Consider the following 16,017-nt stretch of genomic DNA (forward strand, 5'->3'; position numbering starts at 1 on the left):
ATGCGTTGCAACTCTGCAAAAGTACAGCTGCAGAAAATACTTTGCAGCTTGTGACGTCAGTGAACACAATAATTAAGCTGGATAGCTGAAGGCCACTAATATTTAAACCCCAACAACTTTTGATAGCTTTAAGTTTTAACTTTCATTTAGCACAAAAAAAAATTAATAATTAATACACAATACGATTTTGAATTGTTTGAAAAGTATTTTAAGATAAAAATAATAATGTAACCGTACAAAACATCACCTTCTTATACGGTTGAGCATGGGCGATTGGAGTGCTAACCAACACTGGTATAATTTGCAAACAAAATACATCCCCGCTGTGGCAAATATTTAAAAAATTGCCATTAACCGATGATTAATAAGTATAACTTTGTTCTGTTTCGAATAACTGACTCTGAAAAGGTTACCTTAAATCCCGACTTACAGTTTCTGGATTGCTAAAAACGCTCCATAATGCCAAGTGAAATAATTACGCTGCAGCTGGGACAATGCGGCAACCAAAGTAAGTATATAGCAAAGGACACATCTGTTCGCTTGTTAATACATATTTTCCGCAGTTGGCTTTGAGTTCTGGAAAAGATTGTGCCTGGAACATGGCATCTCCCCCAGCGGCGTGCTGGAGGACTTCGCCACCGATGGCATGGACCGCAAGGATGTGTTCTTCTACCAGGCGGACGACGATCATTACATACCCCGTGCAGTGCTTTTGGACCTTGAGCCGAGGGTAATCAATACCATAATGGGCTCCGCTTACTCCAAGGTGGGTCAGGTGGTACGGGGAAATTAGATTCTAGTTGCTGACATTACTGGTATATCCTTAGCTCTATAACCCGGAGAATGTGTACCTATCCAAGCATGGAGGCGGCGCTGGCAACAACTGGGCCTCAGGGTACAGCCAGGGCGACAAGCTGCAGGAGGAGGTATTCGACATAATCGACCGCGAGGCCGATGGCAGCGATTCGCTGGAGGGTTTCATACTCTGCCACTCCATTGCCGGCGGTACGGGCTCTGGAATGGGCTCCTTTATCATGGAGCGGATAGCAGACCGCTATCCCAAGAAGCTCATCCAGACGTTCAGTGTGTTCCCCAATCAGGACGAGATCAGCGACGTTGTGGTGCAGCCCTACAACTCCATGCTGACCCTCAAACGTCTGACCACCGCGGCGGACAGTGTAGTCGTCCTGGACAACACGGCCCTCAATCGCATTGCCTGCGATCGTTTGCACATCCAGAATCCGAGTTTCTCGCAGATCAACAATCTGGTATCCACCATAATGAGCGTGAGCACCACCACGCTGCGCTATCCCTCTTATATGAACAACAATCTCATCGGACTCATGGCTCCACTGATTCCGACGCCACAGCTACACTTCCTCATGACTGGCTACACTCCGTTGACCAGCGATTCGGATGTCAACAACCAGGAATCGTTTAATGTGCGCAAAACGACCGTCCTGGATGTAATGCGTCGTCTGCTACAGCCCAAGAACATGATGGTGTCCACGGGACCCGACAAGACCAACCACCACCGCTACATTTCTATTCTAAACATCATCCAGGGCGAAGTGGATCCCACACAGGTGCACAAGTCCTTGCAGCGCATCCGGGACCGCAAGATGGCCCAATTCATTCCCTGGGGGCCCACCTCCATTCAGGTAGCGCTCTCCCGCTCCTCGCCCTACGTCCAAAGTAACCACCGAGTGTCCGGCCTGATGTTGGCCAACCATACAAGCATCTGCTCGCTTTTCGAGCGGGCCCTCAACCAGTACGACAAGCTGCGCAAGCGCGGCGCTTTTCTTGACCAGTTCCGCCGCGAGGACATCTTCAAGGACAGTTTGGAGGAGCTTGACGATTCCCGTGAAACGGTTGACTGCCTTGTTCAGGAGTACGAGTCAGCCACACGAGAGGATTACATGCAGTTTTCGGAAAAGCGAGGAGCATGCGGCCCAGCAGACTCCAAATCGGAGGACGCAAGGAGTGCAGGGTCTGCAAGCGGTGTCTAGCTCGCTCATGGCAGCAGTTAAGAGTGCCATGCGTTTTCTCGAATGTATTTTAAAGTTTATCTTCAAAGACGTCGGGATTCGAAATCCCTAAGTATTGACAGCCACATTGTTTGTAAGAGTCGTATCTATGTAGTGCAGTTGCGTATTCAACGTTATTTAACGTTTCTATTTTGTTGCTAAATAAACAGGAATTTTTGATAAATAAACGTTATAATAAAATGTTTTCTGTACTGAATTACTTTAAAGTAATACAACGTTTCCAAACGTAATTTTTAATGAAAAACATTTGAGTTTTCGTTTTGGTGTATGTTATATGTCATAAGTCATAGTGTTAAAGGAAGTGTTTGTGTCCCAATATTGCAGTAAGGGCTTATAAATTTAAACAAAACTGGTTGATTGCCAATGTCCCAGTAGCTTCTTCTTGCTTCTAGAGTCTATGTTCCAGTACCTTCTTGCTGGTACAACCTTATGTCTAGTATGTTTTTGGTGTATTTCGAATAAATTCCTTGTAAAGTGTAAATGCTGCTGCGCATCGATCGTTTCTAGGGAAAAATGAAGATAAGTTAATAGCTTCTTTTTCATAAAATAATTAGAATTACCTTGAGATCGCCTAATCCCTTTTCTTTCATTTATGATGCGTACTTACGAGGAGCACCTCATTCAATGATGGTTGTTTCCTCGGCATTTTCCCCCTGCTCTTGTTCGTGACCTTTCTCCTGCTCGTGGTCTTCTTCCTGTTCATGTTCATGGTCTTCCTCCTGCTTTTGGTCTTCCTCCTGCTCGTGGTCTTCTTCCTGCTCGTGGTCTTCTTCCTGCTCGTGGTCTTCTTCCCCCATGTGCTCCTCCTCATCATTTTCCTCACCTTCGGCCGCCAGCTGCTCTTCGTCGGGCTCAACTTCAACTAGCTCCACTTCCTCCTCGTGATCCCCGTCCTCCGCCTCGTTATTCCCTTCAACCTCCTCGTCGTCATCCCCCCTAACCTCGTCAACGAGCGTAAGGTCAAGCTGAGGAATATATTTTTCGCCATCCTCGTCAGTCAGGTCAATTTGATCGGACTCAGTAGTAGCTTTTTGCTTGGGTTTGGTATCCCTTGGCTGCGACTGGTTCACGCGAATTGCCTTTAGTGCACCCTTGCCACTGATCAGGCGACACGAAAGCTGGCTAAAGCGGTAGCTGACCGTCATGCCTTTCTTGCGCAGCAGCTCTAAGACCTTGTCGCCAATGGTGACGGTAATGACCTTGCCATCCTTGAACTTGGTCGAGCGGGCGATGTGCCACGTTTTAGACAAAAGGTCTGCATTTTGATCTTTCAAAAGGCCAATTGTAATTGTATCGGCCTCGTCGGCAGAGCGCGGCACAAAAATGGTAAACCCCTTGGTGGAGGGCACCTCGTCCTCCGGACAGGACGACAGTTTGATTCCCGGCAACACTTCGATCTTGGGTACCACCTGCTCAAGCCACTGCTTGGAACTTTTGTCCAGGCAGGTGACCAAAATCAAACCGGGGAGGAATTGGATGCCTCCAAAGTTGATGCTGGTTTTCCAGCCCTTTCGCATTTCCTCGACGAGGCTTGCCTCGATCTTGGACAGTTGCTTCTTGTTCAAAACGCATTTCGGATATTCCTCCGCCATAATGGCCATTGTGAGGTCTTTCCTCCTGTAGCTTGCCGACGATGGAGGTCTTTCTGCGGCTCTGCGCTGCTTCTTAGGCTCTTCATTGCCTCTTCCGCCAGATGACTTGTCCTCAGTGGGACGCTTGCGGCTGCGATCACCCGAAACAGGAAAATGCTCTGGACGTTTACGTCCGCGTTCAGCAGGAGCTGGCTGCTCCGACCGATTAAGAGGATGGCTCCTCTTATACTCCAGCACCTTTGAGCGTGCCTCTTTTTCAGTGCAACCCATGGCAATGTACCTATCGTACCACTTGAGTGATCCGCCCTTAAAGCCGGCCGGATTGGTGCGTGGCTCCGAGGCCTTGGCCAGAGCCTCCTCCTGGCTGCAGCCCGTCTCAACGTAGCGGTTAAACCACTTGCGCCTGGAGCCGCTAAGTCGAGAGATGGCAACGCGCAGGTGACTCGGTGGCCCCCCTTCCTCCTCGTGCATTTGCATCGGTATTGGCTGGAGCTCACGCTGCGCCATCCTTGGTCCATGTCCCTGCCACTGGTCGGGTTCCTGTCCCTGGCTGGAGGGCAATCCGCGATTGCCTGACCACGAGCGACTGTTCATGACGGTACTTGATCCCGCTTGGTCTTGGGTGTCGTTCCAATCGTTTCGATTACGGCTCCAAAGAGAGCTGGCCTGCGGGGCAGCAGGATAGTCAGTGGACGGACCAGGCATGGGATTAGTGTTCGAGGAGTTCCAGGGGGCCCAGCCCCCAAGGTTACGACCCATTTGGGCGGCGCCCGACTGGCCAGAGTAGCCCCCCGATTGGCCCGAATAGCCCCCCGATTGGCCGGAATAGCCACCGAATTGGCCGGAGTAGCCGCCATCTCTATTGTCTCCATAGGCACCATTACCATTACCGGAGGAGCGGCTGTTGAGCCACTCTCTCTTCTGCCTGTAGCTGGCCTCCATTTATTTGGTTAAATTTATACTCACACAAAATGTTATGTTCACTTGCCGACATCCACTGCCAAAGTGAGAGCTTAAAATATAAAACTTTTTCAGCTAGAGACTGAGAAAAGTCCTGGCCTGCTTTGCGTGACACGACTTTGTAGCTGTCAAATTTAATGCTAGTGTTTCGAAACACAGCCTAAGTAGGCTGAATTACTTTTATTATTGCTTAAACATTTAAATTATGATATTATATAATTATTTTTTTTTTTTAAGTATTTATGTTGCCAAAACATTTGAATACATCAGTGAATAACATTTGTTTCACGGTGCCATCTCTAAACGCCACTTGCAGTGTTGGTAAATCCCCAGAAGTTCCTGTTTACAATGCATTTTGAAATAAAGCAAGTTCTAAACACACATTCATGACCATTATCGTTTCCAATGGCTCCAAGCGATGTGGTCGTTGATGACCAGCCGAAGATTTCCACCTTTGCAGTACTGGATCTGGAGACGACTAACTTGCCTGCTTACAATTACAATCGTGTCGGCATTACAGAGTTGTGCATTTACGCCTTTGAGGCCGATCTCATCAAGAATGGAGTGGCAGTGCCTCAGGATGAGGAGCAGGATAAGCAGGATCTTCCGGCGGCACCACGCGTGCTGCACAAGTTGAACCTGCTATTCCAGCCATCGATGTTGGTCCATCCGGAAGCCGAAAGTATCACAGGTATGCTATAAACTGCATCCCAATGACTAATCATAGATGACTAAAACAGTTGTTATATTCATGTACTACCATATATGTATTAGGTCTGAGCAATTATTTGCTGGAGCGGGAATCCAAGCTGAACGGAGATTCGGCCCAACTTATCATCAGCTTCCTGAAACACTTGCCAGCTCCGGTTTGCCTGGTGGCTCACAATGGCTGGGGCTTTGACTTTCCCATTCTGAGGCAGGCCTTTGAAAAACTCAATATGGAACTTCCCCAATCCACGTCTTGTGTGGACTCACTACGTGCCTTTTTTGAGATCGACCAAAAACGTCAAAAAGAACAAAATCTCTTAAAAGTACCAGAGAATGCGCAGCGACCTGATCCTAATGATGAGACTGAAGCTGTCTCGGAACATAAATCCTTTGAAGAAACTGAAACTGCCTTTGAGGAACCGGAAATTGCCAAGGAAATCGACTGGCGAGCAAGAAATGAAACCACTCCGAAGCGTCCTGTTCTGACGCCCAAGGAAGCTTCTCTTAAGCGCAAGCACTTAATTGATGGTGAAGATGATGATCATAGTCCTGCCAAGTTGAAAACTAAAGAGTTTCGGTCGCGCCGACAACTTTTTAGCGGTGTTCAGTGTGCTGAGACCAAGTTCTATCCGCCACGCGGTGTTTACAGACTGGGAACTCTGTACACAAACAAATTCCAACGACCAGCAAGTAATGCCCATCAGGCCGAGGCGGATGTCGCCATGCTCACGAAACTCATCCAGCATTATGGCATGGATTTTTTGGCCTTTGCCGAGGAGCAAGCTATTCCATTCCACAAAGTAACGCCGCTTGGTGCTCCCGTTTGTCGAAAATAGCGTGCAATGTAAATGTAACCTACTCTTAAGTATTTTTGCATGAACTAAATTTTACTTTGTGACGCATTTTATATTTTTTATAAATGAATTTTTTGCTATATTCTATAGCATGTATGTTTTAAATAAAAGAATTTATAAATTGTTTTTGAAACTAGTGTAGTTTACTATTAAGTGGAAGTTTAAACATCCATGTTGGCTTAATAATAAATGGAGGACTCCCAAAAGAACAAAATCGATATGATGTACAAATTTTCAATTTACTTTTATTCAAAGCTTCTTAAACACAACTGACGTCACCACGTTGCCCACTTTGCCACCAAACTTGAAGGTCGGTGTGGGAATACTGTGGTATTTAACAAACTTCTTGGCAAAGCTCTGCTCCAGCTCATCCTCCGTCCAGTTGCAGGATGTGATTACGAAAAGGCTGTCTGCGCTGCATAACAATTTCTCCACCGTTGCCAGATAAAGAGCACGCTTCTCCTTGGGACTGTCGGGACAGAGACTGACCGCATCATAGGTTCCCTTGTCGTGCACCACATCAAAGGTACCCAGCTCGTCCTGGGGCTGGGTCAAGTCCGCCACCTTGTAGCTGATGTCCAGTTTGTTGTCCTGGGCAATGTGCTGGGCCAACTCGACGGCCTTGGGGGAATAGTCCACGCCGGTCAGCTGACCGAATCCTTCATTGGCCAGCCCCACGAGGAACATGCCATTGCCGCAGCCAAGGTCTAACACCCGCGCCTCTTTGGTGATCTCCTCCTGCTTCAGCAGCCAGTCGATCACCCGCTGCTGCGAATCCTCGTCGAACCAGATTTCGCCCACATCCCCGTGGCTTTTGTAGTTCTTAATCTCACGATTGTAGCTGGATTCCCAGTACTCTTGAGTTCCCAGTTCGGACCCGTGCTCGTTGTCCATTATGTTTGATAATTTAATAGAGATGGCATTTTGGACAGCTGAGCATGTGCGTCGAGTTAAGATAACTTCAAAGGGTGGGGTCCTCACGTGGAACACTGAGATTTGGAACTCGGGGGATTTTGTTCTTTAACTTTGTCGTTATCAATGGGCAAACACTTTAAAAGCAAGATAAATCGATTTGGGTTTGCCAATAAATAGATCTGTTATTTTTATATATTTATAATTTATTGATATATTTTTAATAGATTTCTCAGACACTACAACGTACTTTGTATATTAATATATCATTAATATTTAATATTAACTAAATTACAATTCTCTGGATCATTCGCTGATTCTTTATTTCTAAACGGTATATAAAAGTTAGAATGCATTATAGACATTAAACAAATTATTAGTCTGCTGCTATTTTTCAAAATCTTGATACGATTCCTCAACGACCCCTCCTCATTGCTTTTGTGTTTACAAACATATCTTAGTGTTTAAATATAGTGAGAATTTGTTGTGGGTTTAAAAGCTTTTTAAACGACTTGTCTGCATCATGGGCCACATGCATACCGCACACAGCACACAGTACACAGCACACTTTCCTAACCGCTGCGCACCTTCTTCTGTACAGTTAAATAGTATAAAAATAATGTTTCGTACTGATGAACGAGTTAAAGCCTATGATTTATACACAGAAAGTTTAAGATTAGGTTGCAGGTATTGCCGCTAAAACCCTGGATGATGGATGCATTGCTTGCCCACTGTGCGATCGGATGTGAAATTATGTATAGACGTAAAGTTAGCTGCTAGGGTATTACTTGCACAGGTGTGTACGGAGCTACGCTTAACGTATTGTATGCAGGTTGGTTTTCTTGTGTCGAGTCGCTGGCCAGGGTACACCAGTATCCCAGTCGCGCTTAAGTCTAGGCATTCTATGTACAACAGACAGACGGGTGCCACGACCGAGTTATCAGGTCTGCGTGCGTCGCTCGTAGTCGCTGCGTCTGTAGTCGGCAGGATAGTCTCGCGGCATCACCGGATAACCGCGTGGGTCACTGCGGTAGCCGGGCGGCGGTGGCGGCAGGCCAGGAACGACTCCATTCGGCATTCCATAGTAGTTAGGCGGCAGGTAGGGGCTTGAGTAAGCATGAGGCGGCAGGCCCGAGGGATATCTGTAACAGGCAATCATTAAATAACAAAATAATAAGCACTTTATCAATACAATTACTAATGGCTAGAGCTTTAATGATAAGTAGACTTGGCGATAAATTACCTGCGCTTGTCGGGACGACGATCGCGTTCACGCTGTTCGCGATGATAGCCGCCGGGAGCTCCTCCACTGCGCGCATACCCATCGTAGCGATCGCGTTTGTATTCCTGGCTGTATCTGCAAGGAAAATGCGTATTAAGAATCCCCTCAAGGGAACTAGGTGCGCATATTTAGGGCATTACCTTTCGCGGGCATGCCACCGCTCCATCTCCGGTGTGTAGCCGGACGGAGCGGGCGGTGGATCGTAGCCGCCTCGACCTCCACGACTGTTCGGTGTGGATGGGGAGGTGGGGCCTTGACGGCGGGAGTTACTGCTGCCGCCTCCTTCGTAGCCTCCACTGCCCATGGCTGGGCCACTGCCACCATAGTAGTCGGCGCCGCGATGATGCTTCTTGCGCTCCTCATAGCGGTCCATGTTGAGCCGTTTGAAGGACATAGACTTGAGGTGGTCACCGATGCCCCCGCCAGGTGTACCAGATACTCCGCTGCTAGCCTCTGCATCGTTCTCGTCCCGCTTCCGCTTCAGAGGCGAGTCGTTGGCATAGCGACCGGAGGAGGGGGCACCCGTTTCCGGATACCGCGATTGTCCAGTACGCTCCTTGTCCTTGTCCTTCTTCTTTTTCTTACCGCCACTCTTGTCGCGTTCCTTGTCCCTTTCCTCAGCCGACAGGCCATTGCGCTTTGACTTGGTGGGGCTTCCGGCCGAGTCCTTGGCCTTTCCCTTCGCCTCGCTTGCGTCGTCACCTCCGCCCGTTGTCTGCTTGAGGGCGTGCTTGTAGATTTTAAACAGACGCTTGGCATCCAGCTCCGTGAACTTGGATACAAAGTACCACAGGTTGCTGCGCCACTCCTTCTTCTCCGGCTCACCGTAGGGATTGAGGCAAACGTCGATCTGCTTGCCGATTTGCAAGAGGCAATCCCTAGTGTGCTGCAGCTGATCCTGGTCGGACAGACTTAAGTCCGGCTGGTCCAGGGCCTTTAGGGCCTTCTTCACTGGTCGCATCTTCTCCTTGCACTCATTGAATATGCTGGGATCCAGATCGCCCAGCACCTCCAGGGCCCTCGGTTCGTTGTTGGCCGTAAAGTGCATTGGCTTGTTGCCGTTGTTGTCCGAGGCACTGGTCTTTTTCGACCGGGCCTTGGACTTTTTGGTCTTCTTTGCGCTGCTATTCGACTGCTCAGCGGCCGGAGCATTGTGCGGCGACGCGGTCGATGGGTCCACCTGACTGATACTGCTCTCGGCGGCGGTGCGTCCATCGCTTGGGTCATCGGCGTCCTGCGACTTGCCTTCGTTTTGCGAACTAGCCGCCTGGCTGGTCGCCTTGGCGTCGTTGGCCCGCGATGCTCTGGGGCGACGTTGCCGTCGCTGGCCACCCTTGGTCAACTCCACGTTCTTCTTGATGATCTTGAGCAGGTACTCGGCACGCGTCTGCAGCTGCTTGGCCTGCGGCTTGCGCGTGTCGTTCAACAGGATCTTGTCCGTGAGCTTGAGCGTGGGGTCCAGCTTCATTTGCTCCCAGGACCCAATACCGTACTGGTAAATGCCGCACAGCAGCTTTGTGTCCTCCTCGTTGCCCCAATCCACGTCGAAGACGGCGGCGCGCGTCTTGATGTTGAAACTCCACTGCTGGCGCTCATCGGGCATGCTGGGCATGATCTCGCTGAGCGGCTGCAGCTCCTGCTCGCAGGCCAGCAGCTTTTTGGCATTAAAGGAGACGCCACCCAACTTCACGGAATAGGTGGCGCGTGCGCGGCGCTGTTTGGCGCCCGGAATCTCATCCGCCGCCGCAGTCTTGTTCTCTTCCTCCTTGTGCTCGTGCAGAAACTGAACGCAGCGGTCGTGCAGCATCTCTCCGAGGAGTTTCAGCTCCGCCAGCGGCTTTTCCTGCAGCTCAGCATCGCATGCGATGGCCTCCATGCGGTGAAGTGGGGCGGGAAACTTTTTGTAGCTACGTATGAAGCGACGCAATTCCGCGTCCGTGAACCCGGTTATCTTTTCCTTCATGGTAGGGCGCCCACGCTTGCGGGGTCGGCCATCGTCACCACTACCATCGGAGCCCAGCTCGTAGTCCGAGTCGCCGCCGGAGTCGTCGGCCTGCTGCTTGGCCTTCGCCCCCTTGCCGGCTCCACGCTTTCCCTCGCTTTGGTTGGCAGCAACCGTCTTCCTCCGCGGCGGCAGGTATAAGTCTTCCATCTCCTTGGCTCGCACCTGATCGTCGATTGCCTTGCGGAAGCCCTCGGGAATGATGTCGTCCCAGTCCTTGCTGTCGTCCTCGTCGCCGGCGGCGTCATGGTCCTGCTTGTTAGCCGAATCGCTGGGCTCCTCCTCAAAGGCCGCAATGCTGGCCACCTTGAAAGCGGACAGCAAGTCGTCCGCCGGCATTTCCGGGTCCTCGTTACGGGTCTCTGCCCTGCGGAGAATCTCGTCAATGTCGCAGACCAGATCGTCGTCATGATCCTGCTCGTCCTTGAACAACTCCTCTGCTCCGAACTTCAGGATGGCAGACAGGTCGTCCTTATTGAACGGATTCGAGTTGGACGAGTGCCCGTTGCCGCTCTTGTCCAGCACAGTGCGACCCGTAGTGTCCATCCGCTGGATAACCAGATGGTCCAGCACCATCTTCTGTTTGGCTCGCTCCACGATCTGCTCCTCCACGGATCTGGCGGTGACGAGGCGATAAATGTTGACCTGGTTCTTCTGTCCAATGCGATGGGCTCTCGCCTGTGCCTGCAAGTCGTTCTGAGGGTTCCAGTCAGAGTCGAAGATAATCACCGTATCGGCGGTGGCCAAATTTATGCCCAATCCACCAGCTCTTGTGGAGAGGAGGAAGCAGAAGTCCTGACTGCCCTCCGCATTGAAATGATCCAAGGCCTGACGCCTCATTTCTCCCTTAATGCTACCGTCGAGTCGCTGGAACGGCCAGTGACGCTTCTGGAGGTAATCAGCCAGGACATCCAGCATGCGCACCATCTGTGAGAAAATCAGAACGCGGTGGCCCGTCTCCTTCAGCCGGCAGAGAAGCTTATCGAGCAGCACGAGTTTTCCGGATCCCTTCAGCAGTGTTTGCAGTGCCTCATCCTGCTGCAGGCCCATCAATTCGAATTCCGAGGGTCGGATAAGGGCAGCGTGGTTGCAACACTTCTTTAGCTCGATGACTATGTTCAAGAAAGTGGAAGTGCTGCCACGTTTTCCCTTTCGCAGGGCATCAAAGTTTTTGGTAAGGATCCACTTGTAGTACTGCTTTTGCAGCGAAGTCATCTCGACGCGCAGGATCTGCTCCACCTTGGCTGGCAGCGACTTCTCCACGTCCTTTTTCACTCTACGCAGTATATACGGCTCCAGCTGCTGATGCAAACGTGTGTAGCCCTTATCCTCGGCATTGCCGTGCTGCACCTCAAAGTTCTCCCACGTGTCGAATTTATCCGGCATGATGAAGTGCAGCAAGGCCCAGAGCTCTTTCAATGAGTTCTGCAGCGGAGTGCCAGTGATAAGCAGCCGATGGTTGGTGTCGAACTCCTTGAGCGACTTGTACAGCAGCGAATCGTCGTTCTTGAGGCGATGCGCCTCGTCCACCAGCAGCGCAGCCCACTGGAGTGTACCCAGGAATTGCTTGTCCTTCAGCACAATCTCGTATGTTGTGAGGATGCAATTGAACTTGAGTCGCTTAGAGCCCTCGAACTGCCACTCGTACTGCTGGATCAGCTCGCGTGACTTAATGTCGCCCAGATAGGTTACCACATTCATGTCCGGAGCCCACAGGTCGAACTCTCGCTGCCATGCCGTCATGGTGCTCAGCGGCACAACGCACAGGAACGGTCCGTACAGATGGTTCAGTTTGAACAGCGAATACAGGAAGCAGATTGTCTGGATGGTCTTGCCAAGGCCCATCTCATCGGCCAGGATCACGGAGTTTTCCTTGCACCACGAGTGCAGCAGCCAATTCAGGCCGTCCATTTGGTAGTCTCTGAGTGTCAGGCCCGCTGAGAGGAACTCCGGCTGGTTCTTGATTCGTGAGAACTTCGGGCGATACTTGAGCACTCGGCAGTGGCGGGAGGGTGTGCACTTGGAGCATTCCCGCTCCGAGAACTGCTCCGCACAGCGTTGCCATTTGCGCAGCACCAGGGCGGCGTCCTCCCAAGTGGACTCGGAGTAGGGTAGCGACTGCCACTTGCACAAATACTCCTCGGCGCCGTCATCCGGCTTTGAGCCCTTGGCAATGATGCGATCTACGTTGTTGTACGACTTAAGCAGCTCGTGCTGCAGTTCCAGCTGGCACTCAAAGTAGTCGATGTCCTCGGGTCCGGCATAGCGCCGCCAGTAGGCCTGGTCCTGCTCTTTTTTGATGAAGTTGTCCAGCTTCTTCATGCCCTTGGCCTTCATTTCACGCAAGGTTGTCTCCGATTCCCAGGTGTTGTGGATGTACGACCAGCCCTTCCACTTGATCAGGAACTGGGTTTCGGCCTCCCCGTCTGAGCTTTGCTTCTCATCGAATCCAGCATTTGGATCGAAGCCATTTTCCTCGATCGCATAGATCGTTGTCTGATTGCCGGTGCATCCCTTTTTGCCCACTCGCTGGGCCAGGATGCGCTCGATGGTCTCGCACTTCTCCTCTTCCTCGGCTGCAGCGGCAGTGGTGGCTGCCTGACTCTCATCGTACTCAAACTCAAGCAGATCCTCAGAGTCGGTGGCCTCGTCCTCGGATGCCTCCTTGTAGCTAACTGCAGCGGCCGTGCGACGGGTAGCACAGCTGGTCAAAGCAGAAGAACGTGGATCAGGAAAAGGAATGAAGCATCAGGATCTGGATCATTACCGTTTGCTGGCATCGTCGTCATCACTGTCCTCGGAACTGAAGGACTTTACCCTACGTCGCTGCTGCTGCTGCTGTGTGGGCTTGCTTCGGGAGGTTGTGGCTGCTGGTTTACGCTTTTGGGCGGCGGACACATCCTCATCACTGTCCTCGCTTTCGTCGCTATCGTCGGAGTCCCAGCTGGCAAATTAAAACGAATGCTTTGGCAAAAAGATTTGGAAAAGGGAAGCTGACAATCTCACGTTTTCTTTTTGTTCTTGGGGGCAGGAGCTTTCTTGGGTTTCTCTGCTGCAGTCGGTGGTTTGCGCGCCTGGCGAGTTCTCTTGGGTCTGTAGTCTTCCTCCTCTTCCTCCTGTACGGAGAAAGGTTAGGAACATTTAAAGATCGATACGCGAATCCCGACTTACACTACTGCTGCTGGAGGATGTGGGCGAAACATTGGCAGAACTATCACTTCCTTCGTCGGCAGAGGCATCGCTGGCTGGCTGCTGCGGAGCAGCCTCAGTCTCATTGTCCTCCTCCTCCTCCTCATCCTGCTCCGGCTTAGACAAGCTGCTGCTGGTATTGGCATTGCTGTTGCTCTGGTCCCTTTGATTTGCTGGTCCCTCGGCATCCGAGTCGGAATCGCTGCCGCTGGACCCGTCACTGGAGCTGTCCTCCTGGTCGTCTGTGAATCCGTTCGTCTTGCTGTCCGCCTGGGCAGCCGCGGCTGTGGGTGGAAACCCTGCCACCGACAAGGGTTTGTTTTCCGGCTCCGGGGAACTGCGTCCATCGCTGGAGTTGCCCGAGGAGCTGTCCGAGTCAGAGTCGGAACCAGAGGAGCCACTACCGCTGCCACTGCCACTATGGTCGGTGCCATTGGTCTCGTCCCGAGTGTCATCTTGTTCGTCTGAGCCAACACTATTCGCCGATTCATTGAGTGCCTGGCCGTTAAAAAAGAATTTAAAGGTGAAATCAGTCTAGGCTGCTGGTAAATTTCTTGGTATCAGGTAATCGCGAGAAACAAAGAGGTTCAAGTATCAACACGGGGTGTGGGCCGGCCAATCCTGGCAAGAAATCGCAGGTATTGTTTTAAAATGTATCAAACATTGTTGAAAAGGTGTAATGGTTCCTTTTTTTGTCTTCAAGGTAAGTGCACAAACAAACTTTGCCTGAGAACTATTATGCAAGACTAGTGCGGGCATTTTAGAAGAAGAATCAACCCTAATCCTCTCAAGATTATGGTCTTACTTTAAAAACTGCAAATTTGTATCAAATACACGATTAACTTCGAAAATGAACGACTTGAGCACTAGAAGACAGGCTACACAATCAAACCGAGGGAAAAACATTTAGTATAGAGCACTGTAATGACTTCCACAGAGCAAATCCTCTCCAGAAATTGTTTTTAGCCACCTTTAATGATAAAAAATGAAGAAAAAATCTAAAAACAATCATGGTACAGAGCTGGACACGGATGGATCACATGACTTCTTTACACGGAAAGGGGTTATCACAAGACACATCTCCTGGACAACAAAAAACGCGGAAATCCTTTAAAACAAGTGGGTTTTCGGTCTCCTGGACACGATCTTTCTATGAAAATAGCAAAAAACTATGGAAACAGGATTGTTAATTAGGGGAAAATTATTTTTAATAATTATTCCTGATAAAACGAAGAGGAATTCAATGAAATAGTTTGCCGGTTACCTTTTGGCGGGGTCAAAATCCCCAGGAAATTGGGCAGAAATCTGCCGGAGGAAACTTTGCACCTAGCAAATTCTGATTACGTAATCGATGAAAATTTTCAATTTGGTCGGAAAAATATTGAAATCCATGCAATTTGAAGGATTTTTATAGCCGCATTCGATGAAAACAAACCGAAATTCTTGAATTTGAGCAGATTTTGCGAAAATGGGTACCCAATGGATTTTTACAAAATCCACCTTGGCTGCCACGTCGAAGCCTTGGGAGCCCTCAGGCATCGTCGGAAGGATGAAACACATTCGGAATAATGGTCAAAACCATCCTTTTGTCCAAATGCTTCACCAGCAGCCGCACAGCGACCCATCAAAGTGCGGGTGTCTCGCGACGAGGGGACTTCTACGGACTTCGGGGCTGAACAGCCACACCCACAAAACGGAGCGTTTTTCACGTATGTAGCACTTGTTTTACGTTTATACTCACACGACAACTAGAATCAAACTGATTTGAACGGTTTCGTTTCGAATGATTGAAGAAATTCATAGTTTTTCCGATTTTTCCACACACACCGACGTTCGATATTCACAGCTTTTTCAAGGCCTACTCACCTGGCTCATTATATTGTCGTGGTAGCACACACAGTTGCCTTATAGCGCTCATTAAATACAGGACATTCACTTGTTTACGGTCGCTGGCAAATGTTTATGTTTTTCCTGCAGGCCACTTGTTTTTAAATGCACTTTTTTGAAACAAAAAGATCGTTTTTCACGTTTTACTCATGCGACGCAGCAGAAATCCACCATTTTGAATTAGTGTGGACGTGCGTAATAAGTTAGAGATGGCATTGCACCATGGAGATGAGATGGGATTTATCGAACTGAAAACCATAAAAAGATGTTTTAAATTTATATTCGAAAAGTTTATAAATAATCTTAAAAATGTTGAGCTTATAACGATATTGATAAAGTAAGAAAATAACTGTACTGCTCATGCTCAATGTTTATAAGTAGGTTTTAAAGGTTAACATATATAAGCTTATAATAAAGCAGCGTTTTGTTAATGGTAAAAATATATCTGAACTTTTCAATATAAGCACAGATGATGTTTTAAGCCCTATATTATTAGGTGTCCACTATTCAATATTGCTTGCCAGTTAGTTATAATAACCAAAAACCAATAAAGCGCAATATTAGTATATGTTGTTAAAAATGT

At 49.4% G+C, this 16,017-nt stretch overlaps 5 protein-coding genes across 7 annotated transcripts; 2 read left to right on the plus strand and 3 right to left on the minus strand.

Annotated features, from left to right (window-relative positions):
- Positions 1 to 263: 263 nt before the first annotated feature.
- On the plus strand, positions 264 to 2,215 carry LOC108138926 (tubulin gamma-1 chain). 2 transcript variants are annotated; one of them, XM_017261495.2, is made up of 4 exons: positions 264 to 368; positions 433 to 508; positions 564 to 766; positions 828 to 2,215. In XM_017261495.2, the coding sequence occupies exons 2-4, from the start codon at positions 460 to 462 to the stop codon at positions 2,007 to 2,009; spliced, it is 1,434 nt and encodes a 477-aa protein (XP_017116984.1). In that variant the 5' UTR covers positions 264 to 368; positions 433 to 459; the 3' UTR covers positions 2,010 to 2,215. The 2 variants fall into 2 exon arrangements, with proteins under 2 accessions (XP_017116984.1, XP_017116985.1); XM_017261496.2 differs by having other exon boundaries at positions 352 to 368; positions 409 to 508.
- A 29-nt stretch (positions 2,216 to 2,244) lies between these two features.
- LOC108138925 lies at positions 2,245 to 4,692 on the minus strand. 2 transcript variants are annotated; one of them, XM_017261493.1, is made up of 3 exons: positions 4,607 to 4,692; positions 2,609 to 4,306; positions 2,245 to 2,551 (listed from the first exon to the last, which is right to left on the minus strand). In XM_017261493.1, the coding sequence occupies exon 2, from the start codon at positions 4,232 to 4,234 to the stop codon at positions 2,666 to 2,668; it is 1,569 nt and encodes a 522-aa protein (XP_017116982.1). In that variant the 5' UTR covers positions 4,235 to 4,306; positions 4,607 to 4,692; the 3' UTR covers positions 2,245 to 2,551; positions 2,609 to 2,665. The 2 variants fall into 2 exon arrangements, with proteins under 2 accessions (XP_017116982.1, XP_017116981.1); XM_017261492.2 differs by having other exon boundaries at positions 2,609 to 4,655.
- A 170-nt stretch (positions 4,693 to 4,862) lies between these two features.
- LOC108139054 lies at positions 4,863 to 6,230 on the plus strand. Its single transcript, XM_017261673.2, has 2 exons — positions 4,863 to 5,291; positions 5,375 to 6,230. Exons 1-2 carry the CDS (start codon positions 5,006 to 5,008, stop codon positions 6,142 to 6,144), a joined length of 1,056 nt encoding a protein of 351 aa, XP_017117162.1. The 5' UTR covers positions 4,863 to 5,005; the 3' UTR covers positions 6,145 to 6,230.
- Positions 6,231 to 6,387: 157 nt separating this feature from the next.
- Positions 6,388 to 7,069, minus strand: LOC108139055 (EEF1A lysine methyltransferase 2). The gene has a single exon (XM_017261674.2). The coding sequence runs from the start codon at positions 7,054 to 7,056 to the stop codon at positions 6,412 to 6,414; it is 645 nt and encodes a 214-aa protein (XP_017117163.1). The 5' UTR covers positions 7,057 to 7,069; the 3' UTR covers positions 6,388 to 6,411.
- A 193-nt stretch (positions 7,070 to 7,262) lies between these two features.
- On the minus strand, positions 7,263 to 15,616 carry LOC108138792 (chromodomain-helicase-DNA-binding protein 1). The gene is made up of 7 exons (XM_017261271.1): positions 15,414 to 15,616; positions 13,530 to 14,045; positions 13,365 to 13,474; positions 13,126 to 13,302; positions 8,497 to 13,062; positions 8,318 to 8,431; positions 7,263 to 8,216 (listed from the first exon to the last, which is right to left on the minus strand). The coding sequence occupies exons 1-7, from the start codon at positions 15,420 to 15,422 to the stop codon at positions 8,015 to 8,017; spliced, it is 5,694 nt and encodes a 1,897-aa protein (XP_017116760.1). The 5' UTR covers positions 15,423 to 15,616; the 3' UTR covers positions 7,263 to 8,014.
- Positions 15,617 to 16,017: the final 401 nt, after the last annotated feature.

This window comes from Drosophila elegans, unplaced genomic scaffold (genome assembly GCF_018152505.1).
Source record: "Drosophila elegans isolate 14027-0461.03 unplaced genomic scaffold, ASM1815250v1 contig_814, whole genome shotgun sequence".
NCBI classification, from domain to species: Eukaryota; Metazoa; Arthropoda; class Insecta; order Diptera; family Drosophilidae; genus Drosophila; species Drosophila elegans.